The following is a 21,050-nucleotide window of genomic DNA, read 5'->3' on the forward strand; positions in this document are numbered from 1 at the left end:
CCGTTTGTGATCAACAAAAAGATATATAGTTTTTAGTACCTGGGATTTCTTAGGTTGCGAAGCATTCATTTCCTTCTGTGTTGGGGAGATAATCTCAACCAATTTATTACGTTTCTTTTGTAGTCTCTCAGCAAGCTTTTTAGGGTCTATCTCCTTGCTCCCCTTAATAGTTACCGTATGTGCTTTGAAATTAGTATTAACCTCTCGTACGCCTAATTCAAAAGTCACAACCAAAATAATAATCTTTTATGTGAAATAATAAATCTTTAATTAAGGGGCCATCTTCTACATTCAACACTCTTGAATCTAAAGATAATCGGCAAATGTCAACTAGCTAAAACGATAATAAGTAGTTCATCTGAGGTTAATTATACTCGTATGAATCAATAATGCGTTTGGTCAAATATTACAATTTCTTGTTGGACGAGTTTATAAAGAATGTTTCGGATGTCCGACAATAAAAATAGCATAAACAGTTGAGTTTGCTAACTACGGAGTACTACAAAACACATTGCATAATAATATCAGCCCAAATTCTAGTACTGTAGACAACTCAAGCTCTTAGCGAACACAAATATCCCTCATTCTCATTCTAGTAAGTAGTAAGAATAAGCTCCCAAATTTCATATACGGAAATAAAAATCCCCGAGTAAGTCTTGCTTATGATTTATGACGGAGTAATAAGTCATGCAAGAAGAATGTTAAGAAGAATACCTGGGAAATCTTGAAGACATTTGACTATAGGTTTCGCACATTCAAGACAATGCAAATAAACACTGAGCACAATCGTTTTTTGGTTACCACCTTCAGCTCCACCTCCACCTCCACCTTCTCTATTATTCTGTTTAAGTAAAAATTAAACCATAAAAGATTAAGAAGATTATTAATCACCTTAATAATTATGAAAATAAAAAATCCTATTAGTGCATTTTTTATGGAGTTATACTCCCTCCTATTTTATTAAAATATTCCTCACAAATGTAAAAAAGTGGCACAATTCTAAAGAATCGGAGATAGTAAGAAATAAAGATATCGTACCCCTCTTGCCATAGTATAGTTTGTGAAAGAAACGAGCAATGAAACAAATAAAATGTTTTGGGTAAAACACCTATTTTGACATGATTTTATAAAGTAAGGTGTGACTGCCACGTAAATTAATTTCCTTGATTAGAAAGATAATTAATTTCCTTAATTAGAAAGATAATTTTTTCATGGTAATGTTCTTTTATAGGTAGGTGAAGATCAAGTTTGATGACTAAACACTTAATACATTTCCCCTAATCATAGGTAAGTTTTTATTGATCGAGACGTTTTCTTTTTTCTCTTTAGGAAATATTAGATTTCTATTAGGGAGTGAAATAAATAAAATTTGTAGAGATAAAATTTCCATTTTTGTACAAAATTATTGTATAATGGGTTAGGATTCTTTAGGGTCCGTTTGGATACAATTTTAGGAGGGAAGGGGAGGGGAGGGGGAGTGAGGGGAGGTGAAGTGAGGGGGGGGAGAAGGGGAGAGCAAATGGGATGTGGGTGTTTGGATAACAAAAAATATGAAGGAAAATGGAAAGGGAGGAAGGAGGGAGATGAAGAATGGATGGAGGATTGAAGGATGCTGGTGGTATAATTAGAATCCAAATAATGTTTTCTTTCTAAATCATGCCACCCTTGGAAAGATTATAGTTTGTTCTATAGGAGGGAAAATAAGTCCTCTCATTTCTCTCCCCTTCAATTTTCTTTCTCCCATATTTTTTATCCAAACAAAGGAAATTGAATTCCTCCCTTTCCCTCCCCTCCCCTTCTCTCCAATTCTTTCAATCCAAACGGACCCTTAAAGTTGTAAAATAACTAAGGGCTCGTTTGGTTTAATTCCATTCAGGGACGTAGCCAGGCTGAAAATGTAACATGGGCCGAATTTATGCAAAACATACCACATAACCGAAGATGTCTTAATCTAGTGGTTAAGACAGAGGTATTATGGACAATAGGTCTCAGGTTCGAATCCTCTCTCCCCTCTATTGTAATGCGACTAAGTGCGTGCTTCGATTGACCAAAAAAAAAAAAAAAACATACCACATATTATTATATTACGGTTTTATAATAACTAACGGTGTGAGATTTAATTCGTCAATTGAAACATTAATAATATAGTTTTGTTTAATGAAACGAAAAAAAAAAAGAAAAAAAAAAAGAATATTCCCCACAATAATATTTGATGAAGTTTTTTTTTTTTTTTTTATGACAAAGGAACCCGCAGCTGCTATCTTCGGTGCGCACTGGGTGAAGTCTATTAGGCATGAACTCAAGCCAAGAATGCTCCACAAGATTTTGCTCTTGAAGAGGCTTGAACCTAGATCGAATTTTACCCAAGTTTTAATCACTAAACTCCATTAACAAAAAGAATTATTGTATCATTTAACTTTAAAAGTTTTTAATGAACTATAATGATATACTAGCAATTGTTTAATTTGTTTATTAATACTACACGTATGAATTAATGATACATATCCAAACAAAATAAAGATTTTTTTTTTAAAAAAAGGAAAATGTTAGAGATATCCAAACAAAATAAAGAAATTTCACAAAAAAAAAATGTTGAAAGCAAGATTCGAACACTAAGCTTGCTGAACAAATGAGAATTCTTGGCTACCATTACTCAAACCAATGGGCCACTATTATACTAACGATTGAACATTCATTACATTTTATAGATGAATCTATAGTCTTACCTAGAGTTGGCATAAAGGGCCGCGGGCCTGTGGGCGGCACGGCCAGGCACGGCCCACAACACGGCACGGCACGGCCCGACGAGAAAATCGAGGAAGCACGGGCACGGCACGAATGGGCTTTGGACGGGCTCCGACGCGATTTTCATCAAAAATCGTGCTTTTACAGGCACGGACACGGCAAAGCACGGTGGAGCCCGCACGCACCAGGCACGACGGGCTTGGCACGGCCCGGCACGAAGAATGGCCCGTTTATTATTATTTATTAAATAAAAGTACTGAGAACATTTAACAAAATATATATTTAAGCCATTAATCATCATTTATTAAACTAAAAGTACACTAATATTTAATAAAATATATATTTAAACCATTAATCATCATTTATTAAACAAAAAGTACTAAAAATATATCAATTATATAACTTTTTTATTTAAATAAAAAAAATATTAAAGCACATGGGCGGCCCACTGACAAGGCACGAAAAGCCCATGGGCCGGGCACGCCCGAAAGCACGAAAAATGGTCGTGCCTTGAGCGGGCGTGGCGTAGGTTTGATCGGTGGGGCCTGGCACGGCACGGCCCGAGGAGCCCAATATCCGTGCTTGGGCCGGGCCAATTTTGGGGAAAGACGGTGGGTGAAGACGGGCCGCCAAAGACGGCCCATTGCCTACTCTAGTCTTACCCCGGGCCACGACCCAGTCTGACCCAGCAGTGGCTACGTCACTGATTCCATTCCAAACCCCCATAAGTATTTTCGTTGTAATTGTATGTGTGAGTACATAATTCTCATGTAATATATGGGAAGACATTTACTTTATATAATATGAATATTCAAAATCAAATAATGTTATAAATATTTAAAATTTAAAAACTTACTCCTCTGTCCCGGTCATTTGTTGTCTTTTTTCATTTTAGGTTGTCTCAGTCAATTGTTGTCCTTTCTATTTTAGGATTGCATTTGATAAGCAATGTCATCTTTCAAACTCAATTTGGTCCACTTATTATATTACAATTGGCCTCCTCCCCTCTTCTTGATCTTTGGGCCAAATAAAGGACAACAAATGACCATGACGGAGAGAGTATCTATGTATACAATTTATATACATGTTTGTGCAAAGTCCTAAGCTAGTTTGTCATAAAGCTAACAATTAACAAAGCTTAATGAGAGGAACAGGTCAAATAAATTTTTTTTTTAAAAAGGTGAAATAATTTTTTTTTTAAAAAGAGGTCAAATAATTTTGAAAAAAACCGTCACCTGAGAGATTCAAACTCTCGCGGGGAAACCCCATGTACTTAGCAGGCACACGCCTTAACCACTCGGCCAAACCGACTATTGTGCTATTTATCTAGTTTAAATTAATCAATTAATTTCTAGTGAATATCCATCAGCATGCTTCATTGCTTCTGCTATACCTATATGTATTTGCTAATCATCGTTGTGGTTGTACGGTTATACTTGTACCCCAACTTTTAGCCCAAAATGTAATTTACATTTTCTGATTTTGAATAATTTGTTTATTATTTTAGCCTTTAATTTTATAGTATGAAAAGACTATTGATACTTGTTCTTTTTCACTTTACCCGTGGAAAATGTTAAGGAGATGATGAAGGAAACGATATAAGCATAGAAACAATATGGTCCATTACTATCCACAATTTTGAAATCGACTCAAATGTTCATAATTTTATATGTCTAATAGTATAAGCAACGAATATTGTTTTCGAATGCTAACTCTCCATCGGAATCTTGTCTAGATTGGAGAAGGCCTTTGCTATTGAGAACTACAACTAGACTGAATTTTTAATCTAAGCTTTTCTAAATGAAACAAGGGATTTATTATCTAGCCATAAATAGTTTATAATATCCCGAGCGGTACCAAATAAGCTCCTGCAATAAAAAGGGTTTGGTCTAATATTTTTTGTACTGGAAATGTGATGACAAAGCTTCTATGTCGGATATTAACATGCTTTTATGATTCTCCCTTCTCTCTAAAAACAAAAACCCCTAAACCTAATACTCCTTGAGCCACCGCCTTCGCCTTCCACCCTCTGTCCCCTCATCTTCTTCTACTCTTGTCGCCGAAGATGGGGTCATCCCTTGACCCATCTCCGGCAATTGATCTCACCTCCCTTTCTTATCACTCCCAATTTTTACCCTACTTTTGTTCGTTTCTTTGGCTTCCTATTGATCTGTCTCCGTCTTCGCTGGTTGGTGGAGGTTGTCTGCCTTTGTCCCGATCGTTCTCCTATTCCTCGCCTCTTCCTTGGCCAGTCTTGCATGCAATCCTAGGGTGTGGTCCCCGTCCCCTCGCCCTTGTCTGTTTGGTTTCCGTCTGTCCTTGGGATGGGTTTAACCCGTCTTTTTCGAGTCTTGGTGGTTTATGTGGTGTTTTCTTTGGGTCGATATGGTGTCCCTCGCCCCCTCCCCCACTTATAGGGTCCTTAGGATGGACATAATCCATCAGTTTTGAGTTGTTGTGATTTATGTGGTTTTGCTCTGTGGATCGATATGGTGTTTCCCTCCCCCTCGCCCCTTCCCCCACCTATCGAATCCATTTTGGGCGTTTTTATGCTATTTGTTTGGGCCTTCGTGTTTAAGTCTGGTTGCATGTAAGGTTGCTGGTAAGGTATGTGTTCTTGGGTTTTCGTTTGGGTGTCAATGGTGGTCGTGTCCTTTGGTGTGGGCAGGCTCTGCGTCTGCCATGGTGAGTTTGGTTGGGTCTGTGGTTTTCTTTGAATGGGGTGGGTCAAAGTTGGTGTGGTATTGTCCCGTTTGAGGTGTGATCGGGTAGGTCCAAGTTGGGTCGGAAGTGGTGTTGGGTTTGGTTGGATTCGGTGGTCTGCTTCTCATTATCGTCCATGCTTGTGTTTATTTGTCTTTTGTTCCTTTTGTTGTTCTTAATAATAATCTATCATAAGAATAATGACGGGATGAGGTTGTGTCCGGTCTATGTTGGATGCATCGTAGGATGGTTCCCTATGGTGTTTATGACCAGGTGTTTGGTTGAGGAGCAATTTGTGTGTTGGTCCGTCTGCTGGTGCGGCGACTTTGGTTATTGGTCTTTGGTCTGTCAGGTTGGTTCTTCAAGATGTAGGAGATCTTTCTCCTTTGGAGGCAAGTCTGTTTGGCTTGTTTTCGCCTTTCCCTTTCTGCGTTCTTGTGGCGTAAGTGCATCTTGTTCCCGTCACTTATTAGAGCAAATGTTTCTATGGTCTTTGGGAGTCTCGTGCCATGTAGATGTCGTGCATGATAAAGTTCAAGTACAAGCTACCGCACTCCACCAACATGTTGCAGTTAACCGACATCTCATCTACCATACTAGTTTAACAGGAAGTTGTAATTTTACTTTAAATAATGTTGTATGTATGTAGGACTCTCTGAGTCGTACAATTTATATGTAAACATTTCTCTTTACAGCTGCAAAAAAAAAAAAAAAACATTAATGTTCCTGGGTTTTGCTCATGGAGTTGAGATTCTTCGTTGTACATACCTTAAAAATATGATTGCAGAAATAGTAATCCTGGATTTGGTCGTAGATTCAAGACTTTCTATTTAAATGCCTTGAAAATTTGACAGACAACAGGACAAGAATAACTTTCAATATCCCAAGAGTTACAAATAAGCTATTTAACGACAACATTTGTGTTCATGGAATTGGTCACACAGTCGAGGTAATGCTGAAAACTGCATTAATAGTGTATATACTCTAGAAACCTAGAGATGTGAAAGCTAATCGCTATTGTTCCTGGATTGGATCCTCCATTGTAGACGCCCAGACTATTGAAGAGAATATTAGCGTTCATAAGTTTGGCCGTTTGGTTGTGAATTTGATGTACTAAGCAAATTCGATAAATTTCCAGAAAACAGTCGCTTTCACAGTAAGCATTCGAGCAGCCGATTATGAGTTGCAATCTTTATTACATTCTTCCTCCAGAATGAAAATATACTTGACAGTCGTTCATGTAAAACCAAGAATACACACTTACTCAGGCTTAATCTTACATTTGAGTCTATATCATACAACAATAATCACGGTTGTGGTGGCTGGTCAGAATCAATTTTAATAAATTGGATGCTTAGCTATTGTTTTGTCAATTTGTAAAGCAGTAACAGCTGAGAGTAAAAGCTTTTCTTTGTGGGCCAACCATAAACCCACAATAGCATCGACAGCGTGATTAGCGATATCAACTATCTTGTTGCCTTTTTCCACTGTCTACCTATCAGTTTGACGGGAGTAAAAACTAAACAAAGCTGAGGTTACACCATAAATACAAGCCTCTTCTCTTCGTACTTCAGATATTAATGCTGCCTCGCGCACTTGCTGATATTTGATATTGTACAAGATCAACAATCCTAAACCTAGTCATTTTTGCATGTCTACAAAATTTAGACACCCTCAGCGCATTCATTGTAAGTCGAGCCAATGCGTTCCCGGAAAATGTAGATATCCAGATGGAAGTCGACAATTGTATCGGTCCATATTATGTATTAGAACTTGAAATTCAGAGTGGCACTAATCGTACGAGAAAGAAAACCGGGACTTCTTGCTGGCTGGCTACGGGTCTGATCAGGGATGGCAAGAATTTCTGTGGTTTCTGATACACATTCTCCGTTGGAGACACTAGCACTGTCTCCATTTTCTGCAGCCCCCATAACTCCGCGATATTCCTGCAAGACATTCAATGTATTGGAACCAGTCGACAACATCATGAAACTCAAAGGTCTAACAGTCGTACTACATAAAATAAAAGTTTTCCACCACGGTGTTCTCCATCGTTAGAGAGCAAGAAAAGGCATTTTTTACCCACGCTCTCTTGCTATCCTATGTCCTCCATGGAGAAAATTGGAGAACATGTACAATAGAAGCTCTTCATTGTTGGAGAACAGAAAGAGCTTTTCTTCTTTTTTTTTATTCTTTTTTCTTGCACAGTACAACTTTCTGGACATGTACTCCAGGAGAAGCTCTCCATTAACCTACCTTCTGGATTCATAATAATCCAGCTGAGTGTTATACAATCTTGAAGCTCCTTAAGTCATTCCTTTCTTGCATTGTCTATGGATTGAACAGTTGCAATTTATATAAGAGCCTTAGGACTTAAGGAGTGCTTCAATTTTATATTATTACTCCAAATGTGTACATCATTAGTAGCACATCCTGAATCTATATATAGTTGTGAATGTACTCTACTATCTACACAATAATATCAACTTCACGAACCAGCTTGTCACGAATGCCGAGATTTTTCTGTTAAAATAAAGTCCTTTTTGTCTACTATCTACATTTCATTAGTAGCTTTTTTGTCTCGTTTACAATTACCAAATATCTTCTCAAATTCCACATCTTTCTCAAACTCAATGAACCTCTTTCAATTGAAAGACATTGAGAGAAGCAACAGAATATCCCACTGAAAATAGGGTTTTTTTTAGCAAGAAAAGGGTAAATTACTGCCACCGTCTCGAGAAAGTTGTGGAGCTTGAGAAGTTATTTGGTAGTTTCAACCGAGGCAAAACAAAGTGAGCTCCAGGGACTCCTAGTAAGGTTGTGAAAAAAGATTATTTTGCAAAACAAGATAAGAGAATACTTTCGAAACAATACAAAGATTCATGACAAGATCGAACATCCTACTAATAAAGGTCCAAAGGTCCCTTATTTAATATAGTACTATACATCTTTTGAGTAATATATCTAGTTCGGGTAATATGCAATTTGAATCACTTTTACCTCTGTTATTATTACGTTCATTTCAGTGAGTTCTTTACACTTTTCAAATTATGCGAGGGGAAATTAAAAGTGTAAAGATCCCTATGAAATGAAGGGAGTATATAGATTGCAAATGTCCAAAGAATGGACGTTAAAAGAAAGCCAAGGAAGCTGATGAAGGGAGGAGCTCCCACATGGTACAACACTTAGTCGGATGCTTAGTTTGAGAAAGCGCAAGGCGCACTGAGGCGATGGGGTCCCAAGGGGCTAAGGTGCAAGGCGAGAGGCGAAGGCGCACGTCTTTTGCACACGAGGCGCACTGATTTTCAAAAGAACATCCATATTTTACAATCAAATTTTATGCAAGAATAGTCCCTTTTTTTTGTTTTAAAGAGGGCTAACATGTTTTTAAAAGTGAAAATTAAGGATAAGGGGGAGAAAAGAAGGGTAAAATAAAAGAATTTTGAAAAAAAAAATGGAATTACACACTAATGCACCTCGTGTGCGCCTCACTAGTTGCGCCTTAGGTGTGCCTTTTGCACTCCATGCGCCTCAGTGTCTGATGCGATTTGGTTGGCGCCTCACTGCGCGTTGCGCCTAGGCGCGCCTCAGGCGCGCTTTTTTAAACTAAGGTTGGATGTTGGATCATTGTGAATTGATTAGTAAATTAAAGACAATAGCCATGGAACATGGAATAAAAGAGATTTGGGGGCTCACACTAGCTTGCTCTCCATTCGTGGTCCATGGAAAGGGAAAAAAAACAGAGCAAGCTCCCTATAGAAGTGGCCCTTTTACCATACATGTGTTGACCAAGACACTAGCCATGTACATATCAAAAAATGAGGTAGAGAGCATGTAAGAAAGCTCCACTATTATGATGTAAAACATGGCCATTCTGACTTTGTGAACATACAAAAGCATACCTCACAAGATCCATCGGAAGCTGGAGGGGAGGGTAGCTCCAAGGGCAAAGCAGTAGGCAAAGACATACTCTGCCATGTCATGGTAAATAATAAGATTTAGTACATTATTTAAAAAGTTCCAGGTTCAGATTGTTCCGCAAAAGCACAGAATCATAAATATTGTGCAGTAGCGAACATTTCTGGATGTTAATCTACTGCAGAATTTACGCATTAATTTACGGCTCTCGCCTATGGAAAAAGGTAAGGAGATTAAATGCACACCGTAGTTTGATCTATGGAAAAAGGAACATGAATTACATAACTACTTCAAATTATTTACCCTTGAGCAAACTGCAACTCGTGTATGTTCAAGAGCAGGCCTAGAAGCACTACATGAAGGGTCCTGCAATACCAGAGATAAGATTCACATCCTATTAAATGAAAAGCTCACTGGTACTAAACAACACAAAGAAAAGGAAAAAAAAAACAATTAACTCCCAAAATATAGGAGACATAACGGAGTCATGCCTGAATAAGATCATTTAATTTATTGTCTGCATCGAGGGTACAAAGTAACAGTCTCGCAACTCCTTCCTTTGTCACATCCTGAGAGTTGTTACCAACAATTGTCAAATAAAATCAAATGTTTTTACATGCAATTATGCTTTGTAGTCTTGTAGATAAAGTCTTCAAGTTTAAAAGATCTATAATTGCACCTGCTTTGTTTGTATTTTGCCCATCTTTGTCTCCTGGCATACAAAAAATGCTAGTCAGAGAAAAGGGGGATTGGGGCTTGATATATTACTTTACTCGCAGAAAAGAAGTTATGGAACTGTAAGTCACCAGCGTCCGGATTTGATTATGGACAGCTTGGACATCAACACTGAATTTGGACACCTTTCCACAAACATCAGTAACCTGTAAATATATAGAGAGTTTAGCGAGACAGCATGAAATGAATCAACATAATTAATATTTAATCAAGGTTTTAAGATCCCACTCAGATTCCACGAGGCTAAATGTACACAGCATTATCCAGAGCTAAAGGAGAGGATGAGAGTTATGTGTAAGACTAAAGTAGTAAATTTATGCGTAAATTCTAGGATGATTGAATCCCCTTACCTAGTTATAGGTGGAAGCCTTAAATTATTTTAAAAGTTAACGAGATTTAGTGCACTATTTTAAAAATTCTGGGTTCAGATTGTTCTGCAAAAGCACAAAATCCTAACTACTGTGCAGTAGCGAACATTTCTGGATGTTAATCTCCTGCATTTTATAAAAAAGAAAGGACCATATCAAATGATTGGGCACCCATTCCACATTAAAAAAGTAATAATAAATACAGCCGGTTCTTGCTTTTCCGCAGAACTAAAGATGTTTTTATACATTTGTCATCAAAATTATAAATATAAACAAGGACTGCATTGGAGTTTCAAAACAAATACAGCCACTTCTGCTATTCCAGAGAACTTGTAACTTCAAGAAAGAAACGACATTACAGAATGGCAGTTACGAAACTATACCTCATCTTTAGTGATTAGGGTAGAAGCGACAATTTCATCGTATTTGCAACTTGACTCGTCAAGTGTGGAAGATAATTTTTTCCTGGTGAGCTGCAGCAAGGAATGCACGTGAAACCAGGAGATAAAAAACAGTAAACTAGGCGCACCTAGTTGCGAGACGTGATCAATAACATTTCAGTGACTAGGCGAGATGTGTCTAAAAGCCACACACAAAGGCACGTGCCACTTGGCTTGAGGTGCGTCTTGAGTAATTTGTTGTTTTTTTTTAATTTACATCCGGATGATCCAGCTATGTGCTTAACTAAATTATTTCTTGTCGTTTCTCTTCTACACAACAGAGTTACACTTACATTCTGTCAAAGGCCTGTTTCTCGTATGTTTATCTTCCTTTTCCTCAAATCTGTCTCTCTTTTTTCGTCTTCTCTTCTCTCCTACCTTCTCTGTTCTTCATTTCAACTCATCTATATTCTTCTCATTTTTTTAATCTTCTCTTCCCTGTTTTTCGTTTTGCCTTTTCTAATATCTGTAATGTTCATCTCTGTTCCTCTTCTTTATCTATGTCCCTCTTGAGTCTTGATGTATCTTGAGCTATATACTTGACTATGTTCTGGTAGTATTTTATTTAACAAGACAAGATTCTGGGATAATTTACTGATATATTCACATCTTACTGCATATTAGAAGAGGGTAGTTTATCTAACCATCCTTGTGTAATTTTCATGTCCCGCAAATCTGCAATCCATGTGCATATCTCTTCTCAGATGACCTACCTCGTGGCTATGCTATAGATTTTGGCATCTGTGCTAGCAGCTCTCATTAAAAAGAAAAGACAACACAGTGTGGAAACTATTACTTCGTATGACATACGCTGAATAATATTTTCTTCCCTTCAGGTATTGTTTGGATTGGGGGAATTGGAGGCAAAGGGAGGGAAATAGGAAGAAGCCCCTTGTTTGCTTAACAAACAGGGTAGGAGGTAAATGGAGGGGTCTATTTTCCCTCCTCCAAGGCTAATCAAAATCCCACCGACATAGAAAAGATATGGAGGGAAGACTACTTGTCCCATTCCCTCTCTCCTTCCCTTTCCTCCCTTTCCCTCCCCTCCTTTTCCCTCCATTTTTGTATCCAATCACACCCTTAATATTTGTGAGGGTATAGAACTAGTTGAAAGGCTTGTAAAAAAAAAAGTGCGCCTTGCGTAAAAAAGCATGTGCCTTTGCCTCGTGTCTCATCAAATCGACACTGTTGCGCTCAAACTAAGATCATAAATCACATTGGTTACTTGAAAACACAATCACGGGTAGTTTCATGCGTCATTCTACTTAATCCATCATACTCCAGACAACAACAATAACAAAAAATAGTGACCCTTTGGCTCCATTGAGCATTTAAGATTATAAGAGTGACATACACAACAAGAAATTCCATAGAGAGAGAACCCAAGGACAAAAAAGTTGTTGACGACACATGTTCATTGACACATTTTGATGCATTTCTTGTCGACTCGTTTATCATCAAGCCTGATACTTCTTTTACCAGTGTCATCTACTGTCAACATTTATTGCCCTTCATTACAGTTAGTCATGCACGATGCATCAATCTTCAGTAATCACAAAGCTTAACCAGGAAAGATAAAGAACTAGGAACTTTTAATTCTCTATTCACAATGAAAGTTTATATCCTAAGAATCATTCAAGTGAGAGATAGATTGATCACTCATAATTGGGAGACGGCCATATCAGTATAAAATTAAATAAATATAGTAATGAGAAGAAATCAGACTTGTATGCCAAGTCAGAGAACAACTTTCAACAGTTACAGCGATTTACAAAACAGAATTTTGAAAAAAAAAAAAAAAAAAAAAAAAAAAAAAAAAAAAGATTCATAACCACAACGGGTGATCAAACCAACCTTGACGGAGCGGAAAACTTTATCAAGCTCAGCAGACACAGAATTGCAGGCATCTTTCAGGCCTCGCTTGGTGGCAAACATGAAATTAGGAAGTTTCCAACCCTAACAAAAATGTGAGTGAGTTAGCATGAGCCCAGCCACTTCAGCTTTGCAATATGTAAGATTAAAGAGCACTTAGACTAGAATAAGATGAGAACAACATGAAAATACGAGGGGAGGGAAAATGGTTATCTGGCAAACATATAAGCTTCATCCATGTCAGTATCGCATGTTTATTTAAACCACTGAAAGACGAGAATCGGAAGAGAATTTAGGAAAAGAAACAACACATTCTCATGAAAAGAAATATGAAACATTTTATCATGTACTTAAATCAACAAAATCAGCCACAAGCCCACATAAACGCATAATGATAGCTATACAGATGAATTAGGATCATGGAAGTGTTTTTATCTTAAGATGACTCTGGTATTTTATTGTCTCGGATTCTCATGCTGTATTAAATGATAACTATCATAATATGGAGTTGGTGTTGATCGAGCTTTTATATAGTCTGGAATCTATTAGCCTTTCTTTTGTAGTGAAATAGCTTTTCTAATGGCTTTGTGGGTTTGTTAATTTATGGTGTTGTTTGTACTTGAATTCACTTTTCTTTTTACCATTTAATAAGTTAGACTAAAACAACAACATTACCAAAGCACATCAAGGGCTCCCACAAACGGCGGGATAAGAGGGGTATGGTGCATGCAACCTTATCACTATCTTACAACACAAAAGGTTGTTTTAGGATGACCCATAATGAAAATTACGTCAAGAATCACATTTAATCCAGTAGAAAGAAGAGTAGCTGGTTTAATAAGTCTTTGTACCTTATCCCATTTCATAACCAAAAATAATAAGGGGGAGTTTGGTTGGAGGTCTATAAGAAAGGGAAAGGGAAACAAAGTTATTGATTTCTTTTGTTGGTGTTTGTTTGACACAAACAAAGAGAATGAAATTCCCTTCCTTACCCCTCAATCCATCTAATTCCTTACCCCCCACACCCCAAGGTATGAGATTTCATTACCCTTGTTACCCTTCAACCACCTTATTTACCTACCACCACACTTGCGACTCCCACCACACCAGTCACCATCAAGACGCCATCGCCGCCACCACCACCACCACCACAGCCACCCCACATAAACCACCACCACAACACCACCGCCACAACCACCATGACGCCACCACCACCATCACCACCACCACAACCACCCCACTGCCACCACCACCACCACAATGCCACCGCCACCACCACAATGCCACCGCCACCACCACAACCACCCCACCTAAACCACCACCTGCACACCAAAACAAACCACAACCCACCACACTTCATTTTCTTGATGTAACCAAACAACTAGTCAAGTTTTAGGTAATCACTTACCTTTCTCCCTCTTACCCTTTCTAATTTTCTTTCCCTTTTCCTTTCTCTAACCAAACGCCCCCTAAGTGATAGGCTCCATCGGAAATGACAATGAATAAAATGGACTACTACTTGTGAAAAAAAAATGATAGCTTTACACTCTAGAAACTTCAGATCTTGCTAGTCAAAGTCATCAACCTAATTTGACTGAAGAGCTAGTGTGGCACAAGACAATCTGAGGGCCATCCTAAAACGGGAGCTTGGACATGAAGCTGACACCTCTTAGCCCCTCATACCAACCCAATGCAGAATATAGCACTCCTTCCAAGGAGAATTGTAAAGATTCAAAACAAAAAAATCATGCAGACAAATATTGGCAATGATATCAGCCTCATCTTGTCAAGAGAGATGACCAAAAAAAAAAAAAACAGGAAACCACTGAAACCAACAAATTAAATGTTGTCAGGAGGTTGCTAAATGTGCATACCAGTGCTAGGAAAAGTGATCCGGAAAAGCAGCTACTTTAACTTTAGCCAAAGATATAACAAAAAAAATAATCTATACTTTCTTGAACACTGCTCCAGCTAATTATGGCCTAAACAATAATTTTGTATTGTTCACAGATGTTCAACATAGACAAAATCTGGGGTACGACAGTCATATATGGAATCATAAGGCTCTTTATAAGGTAGACATTTACATCTCTACTAAGCTCAGAATCTGTTATGGTAAATGGAAACAGACACGGAGGTTATATTCCTGAAGAAGAAACGCAATGGAGAATGAGAAAAGAAAAATCAATTGTTCTAAAAGCCCTAGTCAAGTAGAGTACCTTCCACCACACATATCCATAGCCAAGAACTACAATCACAATGATTACACCAACTCGACTGCCACCTACAAAATAAATACATTGAAAACTCCATGAGTCTTTGAAATGAGAGATGTGCTGAGATTTGAGAGTGTTGAGATGCAAAATCTTTACGTCTAAGCATAACGTCAAGCATACATTTCTTTATTTTTCTTTTCAAATCTTGAAGCATAGACTTATGTCACTTTCTCTTCAAGGCACCTATGAGAGTGGGCTAGGACACTTATCCTTAGCTCCTTTGGGATTTTAGCTAGTCTTCTTTATAAAGTTAAAAGCCAAAGATGCCTACGGTTTGGAAAAGAACTATGAAAAAGGAATGCTGAAGTTTAAGAGGTGGTTCCTTTAACTACTTGTGTCTAGTGGATAGGAGTCATAAATTTTTCTCACGCTATTACTTCTCTCAGTCAGGATTTCCAATGTTGGTCTACAAAGTTGTCGACTAGTTGAAATCACGTGTTGTAAGGGCTCAAGGTAGCTGAAGAGCTAAAGCTGTAAATATCTCCTTTTTTTATTTGGGTATCACCACATGAGACTATGGTATGTTCAGTGCATAAATGACTTTCTCCCTGGCCTCCTTCTAACTGTTACCCTCTCATGCTTATGAAAAAGAGGAGAAAAACAGCTGAATCTTAGTCCCAGCAGGAATGGGGGATATCATACGAAGTTGCACCAAACAAAATACAAAAGAGAAGATTAAAAATTAAACACCTGTTCCTCTTGAAGTCACAATAGTCACTGGTCTGCTGGATGCAAGCAGCTGCAATTCTTGTCTTAAACTATTCACCTACAAAATTCACAATGTAGACATACAGTAGCTAATCAAAACCAAAATTTATCATAAGACATATAATTCATCGATTGTATGATTGATAAAGATAGAAGCTCGAGTAAAAATCAGATTGAAAAGCTTCGAATTGTGGGTAAACCACTCAAGAAAGTACAGCAACACACAGAAAACAACTAGCTTGGGTTTCTTAACTAAAAACTACTCTAAAAGTTCACTCGCCTAGCATAAATACACGCTTGAAACGATTGAAGAGAAAATCAGCAAGAGAAGGGGCTACAGAACAGGTTTAGAAAAGAGGAATTAATAAAATACAGTTTACCAGAATGGCCCGTAACCCAAATAAGAATCTATTTCTAAATCATTCACTTGCTTAGAGTACATTCCTCCTACCAAAAAAATTTCGAGAAAGAACAACATCTACGTGACTGAGGTCCAAATCCTGAAAGTGATGTCAGGATTAAGAGAAAGAACAGGCTGATTTTGCAGAGAAACTAGTAAGACAATAGAAGAATGTAAGATTAGAATAAAAACCTGAGTAATTAAGGCATCATTTCTTGGCTTGCTTGTTGTAGGCTTTGAATCACTTTGCTTTAGAGGCTTTAGAGCAATCTGCAACAGATGAGACCGCAAACATGAATACGTGATAACTGATAAGTGAACACTGGAAAAAAAAAAAAAAAAAAAGACATAATACCAGGTTCTCAAGAAAGTAGCCTTCAAAGAAAAAATACCAAAACTGTGCTTCTTTCTATCATAATTATATTGTGGGGTAGCAAAAATTATGTGTTGTAAACACAAGGGAGAGGTGTAAATTGACCCCTCCTTAGCGTGTAATAATGTTGTTATGTTGTTGTAGAGGATATACCAGGCAGACCATTTAAGACACAGTCATAAATTTATAGTAGGTAAAAAGAGATAAAACAGCAGCTGTGAATTACAATACCAGGAATAAAAATGAAAGTTAATGACATGGTTCAACTCCCATGGCAATGTGAATACAGAGAGACTAATGCCTAAAAGTTTGAGAATGAATTGCAGTTTGGTTAAAGATATGCACCTTTAACGCGCCTGAGAAAACATCAGACACACTCGGCATACGCCCTTCTTTAGCCAAGATTGAACCTACTACTCCTGCAACAAGAGTAAAGTTTTTTATGTGTTACAATACCATGCCCCCTTTTAAGCATCAACGTCTACAACAAATAGAGGGACGCAGCTCTTGAGGGTGGACACTGAAAGATGAGTACAAGGCTGCTTAGACTCTTTCAGAATAGGTGGATTTCAAATCCGAGAAATCTTAGAGCAAATGTAATTGTGGTGTATAATGCACCTCAGAAGGGACCGTGATTCTAAAATCCTATTACGCACTCCCTTATTTGTATAAAATAAATAGCACGATGCTTTCATCATTTTTAAGCCTCCTATACTCCTATGTTCATCTACAATACTCCATCTCAACATTTGCCACGAGCCCACGATAAATACAAAAACTACAAAGAGGAGCTCAAAAAAAAAACATCAATTTTGATGACCTACATCCACCACAAATTTTAGGTAAGATTATCATTAAGACTCTTCCAAGTCTTAAGACTGCCATCTCAGCTTTCCACAAACTTTTATTAATTCTTTATTGTTCAGACTCACCTCAAACTTTATACATTATCCGTCAGACTCACCTCAGGCTCTAGTTTTCTACTTCACTTCTTTTTTTTACAAAAAGAAATGACTCATGGAATCCACTCATTGGATAATTTCTTTTGAAAGTGGGGTCAAGACTCACCCAAAGTCTTAAGTTGAGTCTTGGATTTCCAAGACTGAACTTAAGACTTTATTAAGACTTCGGTAGATAATTGGTAGTCTTGAATGAGTCTTGTCTTAAGACTTGCCAAGACGACTTGCCAAAGTCTTGTCTCAAGACTACCAATAATCTTAACCTTGGCCCTTATTAGGCAACCATGAATTTCTCTCTCTGCTCCCTTCAAATTTACCTCAATGCCGGACACTTTTTAGATCGAGCATTGACATGAGCACTCAGTTGATCGAACCTAAACCTTCAAATACACTTAAACTTTGCCCGGCTAGCATAGGCAAAATAACAGTAGAGATGAACAGATGATAAGCATAAAGTAAAACTAACTGGTAACATCATCTGAAGCATCATTACTAGGTAGGTGTATATGTAGCTATATAATCACCAATTATCGTATGAGACGGTCTCACAATAATCTAGGGCAAAACGCCAATGTGGGCAATACGACCCAGATCATTAATTCTCATCAAAGTGCAATAACAATAAGCTCCATGACTAAAAATTAACCAAATCCATACCGGTGAAAAATGAGAAAAAAGCAAATTGAGTACATAATCAAATGAAAAATGAGGAAAAAGCAAATAACCTGCGCCAATGAGGATAGTGAGTTTTCCAAGAGGGAGAGACATGATTATCAAAAACCCTAAACAGAATTAGAAAGCTAAGTTGTTTGGTATGGTTTAAGAGTCAAAGTTCCAAACTTTTTTGGGTGGAAATTCAGAGACTTGGACAACCGGCATTTCTCTCTCTCTCCCCCCTTTGTTGTACTTTTCTGGGCCGTGTGTTTTGTGTTGGACCTCCCCGAGTTGGGACTTGGGCGATCGGATTTAGAGAGTATGGAGCCTTTCAATATTACTTCAAAAGTACCAGATGATCAATGATCGTGTTAAATATCGTCGATAATTTTACTAACTAGATTTAATGTCTGTGCGAGGCACGGGCATATATGTAATTTTCTATAGAATGTGCTTGTATATAATTAACACCTATTGTATAAAAAATTTGAACCATCTATCCTATAACCCTTTCTCACTAAATTGAATTAAACAAATAAAATATTTAATAGTATATATTAGGTGGATTGTTCTTAAAGTAATAGCATCAAAACTTGGGAGGGGTGTTATTTCTTAGAACAGATAAAGCTAAGATTTTCTTGGAACAATAATTTTGTAGTGAGACACTTTTCTTGTAAGTCGGTCCCATACAAAAACTGAATTCATTTATTTTTAGCACTAATTGAATTAACTTTTTATAAAAATGGACAGTCTTAAGATATGAGACCGTCTTATTTTATAATTTATATTTTCCATAATTACGATAATTAGTCCCATTTACCAACTGATTAGAGACCTAAAAATCGTATTAAATCATCCATTCACTCTTAGAATTCAGTATTTATGTTTAATTTATCTCATATGTGGTCAATTCTACGAAGTTAAGCTCGTATCTTTTTATGAATTTATCTTTTAATTTGAATAATCACACTATTTCGTATAATAATAATGGTTATAGTACTCCGTAGCGCATATCTCTTCGATAAAAAGTATATATATTCAATTTTTAAATTCTCGTCAATCTAATGTTTTATTTCGTCAAAATAGAAAATGGTATAAATATAGACTACTTCAATGCTTATCATTTATATGGCCTTGCAAAGTTTGGTAAGGGGTATAATTCACTTATTTTCTTTAATATCGCTCGAAAGCAGTTCGTAGAACTTGGACTCTCGATATAATCCTATGTTTTTAATAGGGGTATAATTCTCTTATTTTCTAACTAAAAATTGAATGGGTTTCATGTAAATAATCAAAAATTATAATCTGAATTACAGAAGCGTATCTTGATTCAACGTATATGAGTGAATTGCATTTTCGCCTTCTAATTAGCACGCATAAATTTTATCTTCATTGTTGATAGAAGATGCTCCGTAGTTAATTTGGTGTGTCAATGTGTTGATAAAAATAAGAGGTTTATATAATAATAACATGCGTTAGGGAGTTTTAAGTTCTATATAATCAAATACAGTACTTTGTATATTAATATATCATGATGTTATATCCCCCTGTCAAATGCGGTGTGCCTCGTTTGAGTTGCTTTATGATTGTAATCAAATTGTACAATGTTTTTTTTTTGTGCGAGTCAAATTGTACAATGTTCAAAATCACATAATAATATCTATTTATTTATAGGTTTAGTATTTCCTACTTAAATTGTTATGTTCTAAATAATATTATTTAAGATTTAATAATGAGAAATAGAAGCGCACCCAAAAAATAATGAGAAATAGGAAGATACATTCATTCTTACCATCTTAGCGAAGTCATGTGCCTTAAGAAAAACCAGTTATTATTAAAACAATTTCCAATCAAATTCCTATGTTCTATAGAAGTATACTAATATCGTTAAAAAATTAAGTAATTTGGAAAGACAGGACTATCTAATACCGCTCAAAATCTCAACATTTAATTATACGACTCGAAATTAGTTTATCAAACATAGACTCGGAATTAGTTTAAAACGAAAGTTATGACATATACTAAACAAATCTGACTTATATTAAATGACGATGAACTAACTAAAAAAGATAGGACAGCTAAAACAACTTAAATGCCTAACGTATATTGGAATTTATAAAAAGAGAAGATGTGGAGTAAATTATTGTTTGCTCGTACTCCATAAATATATGCCAACTTGAATTCGTCATATTAGTTTCTCGATAATATCTGTGCATGGAAAATATAGCATGTAGATTAGTAGAAATTCATGAAAATAATTAAGTGCATGAACAATTAAGCAACTTCGGAAAGATATGAATGATGTATGTCTTGCACTCATAAAATACTTGTTTTCAATAGATTTAAAATCATAAAAATCATATTTTCAAATAATTGGGAATGGAACGCGCCCATGATTAGCAAGCTTTATAATTTGCTTAACTTTATTAACTCATCAAGATTTAATATATTAGCAAAATAATGTTTTATTTGTGCAATTTGCTCAAAGCTAGATTTTCTAATAGCAAGGCATTGACATACATTATGCGCAAAGCATACCGCACAATCAAAATAAGTGAATTAAGATTGAGAGAGTAAAATCGGCTTTGATAAAGAGTAATATAGTCAAAGGCTTAAATTATCACTGTACTATTTACCTTTGTATATGATCTTGTTTGAAGAATCATATGAATGACGAGCATTATAAATATATCACTCCGAATTGTTAGTACTCCTCCCTAAAAAGAAAAGCAGAGCAATACCATTAGTTCTATATATGAAATAATACAATAATTTAAGTTCATAACTAAACTGTAGATAAAAATGAGCAATAAAAGACAATACAAAATAATGTTAACTATACTGCGCACATACATACAAAACGAAAAAAAAAAAAACAGCTAATGTTATACGGAGTGTC

The 21,050-nt window shown here is 36.6% G+C and overlaps 1 protein-coding gene and 1 non-coding gene across 2 annotated transcripts; both read right to left on the minus strand.

Moving 5' to 3' along the window:
• Positions 1–3,974: 3,974 nt before the first annotated feature.
• Positions 3,975–4,056, minus strand: TRNAS-GCU (transfer RNA serine (anticodon GCU)). The gene has a single exon. It is a non-coding gene; the product is annotated as a tRNA-Ser (tRNA).
• Positions 4,057–6,543: 2,487 nt separating this feature from the next.
• Positions 6,544–18,459, minus strand: LOC141623546 (uncharacterized). The gene is made up of 13 exons (XM_074439645.1): positions 18,223–18,459; positions 16,884–16,957; positions 16,358–16,435; positions 15,748–15,823; positions 15,001–15,065; positions 12,764–12,865; positions 10,853–10,942; positions 10,173–10,247; positions 10,046–10,078; positions 9,858–9,935; positions 9,670–9,732; positions 9,351–9,419; positions 6,544–7,394 (listed from the first exon to the last, which is right to left on the minus strand). Exons 1-13 carry the CDS (start codon positions 18,263–18,265, stop codon positions 7,215–7,217), a joined length of 1,026 nt encoding a protein of 341 aa, XP_074295746.1. The 5' UTR covers positions 18,266–18,459; the 3' UTR covers positions 6,544–7,214.
• Between the last annotated feature and the right edge of the window lie 2,591 nt (positions 18,460–21,050).

This window comes from Silene latifolia, chromosome X, assembly GCF_048544455.1.
Source record: "Silene latifolia isolate original U9 population chromosome X, ASM4854445v1, whole genome shotgun sequence".
NCBI lineage: Eukaryota > Viridiplantae > Streptophyta > Magnoliopsida > Caryophyllales > Caryophyllaceae > Silene > Silene latifolia.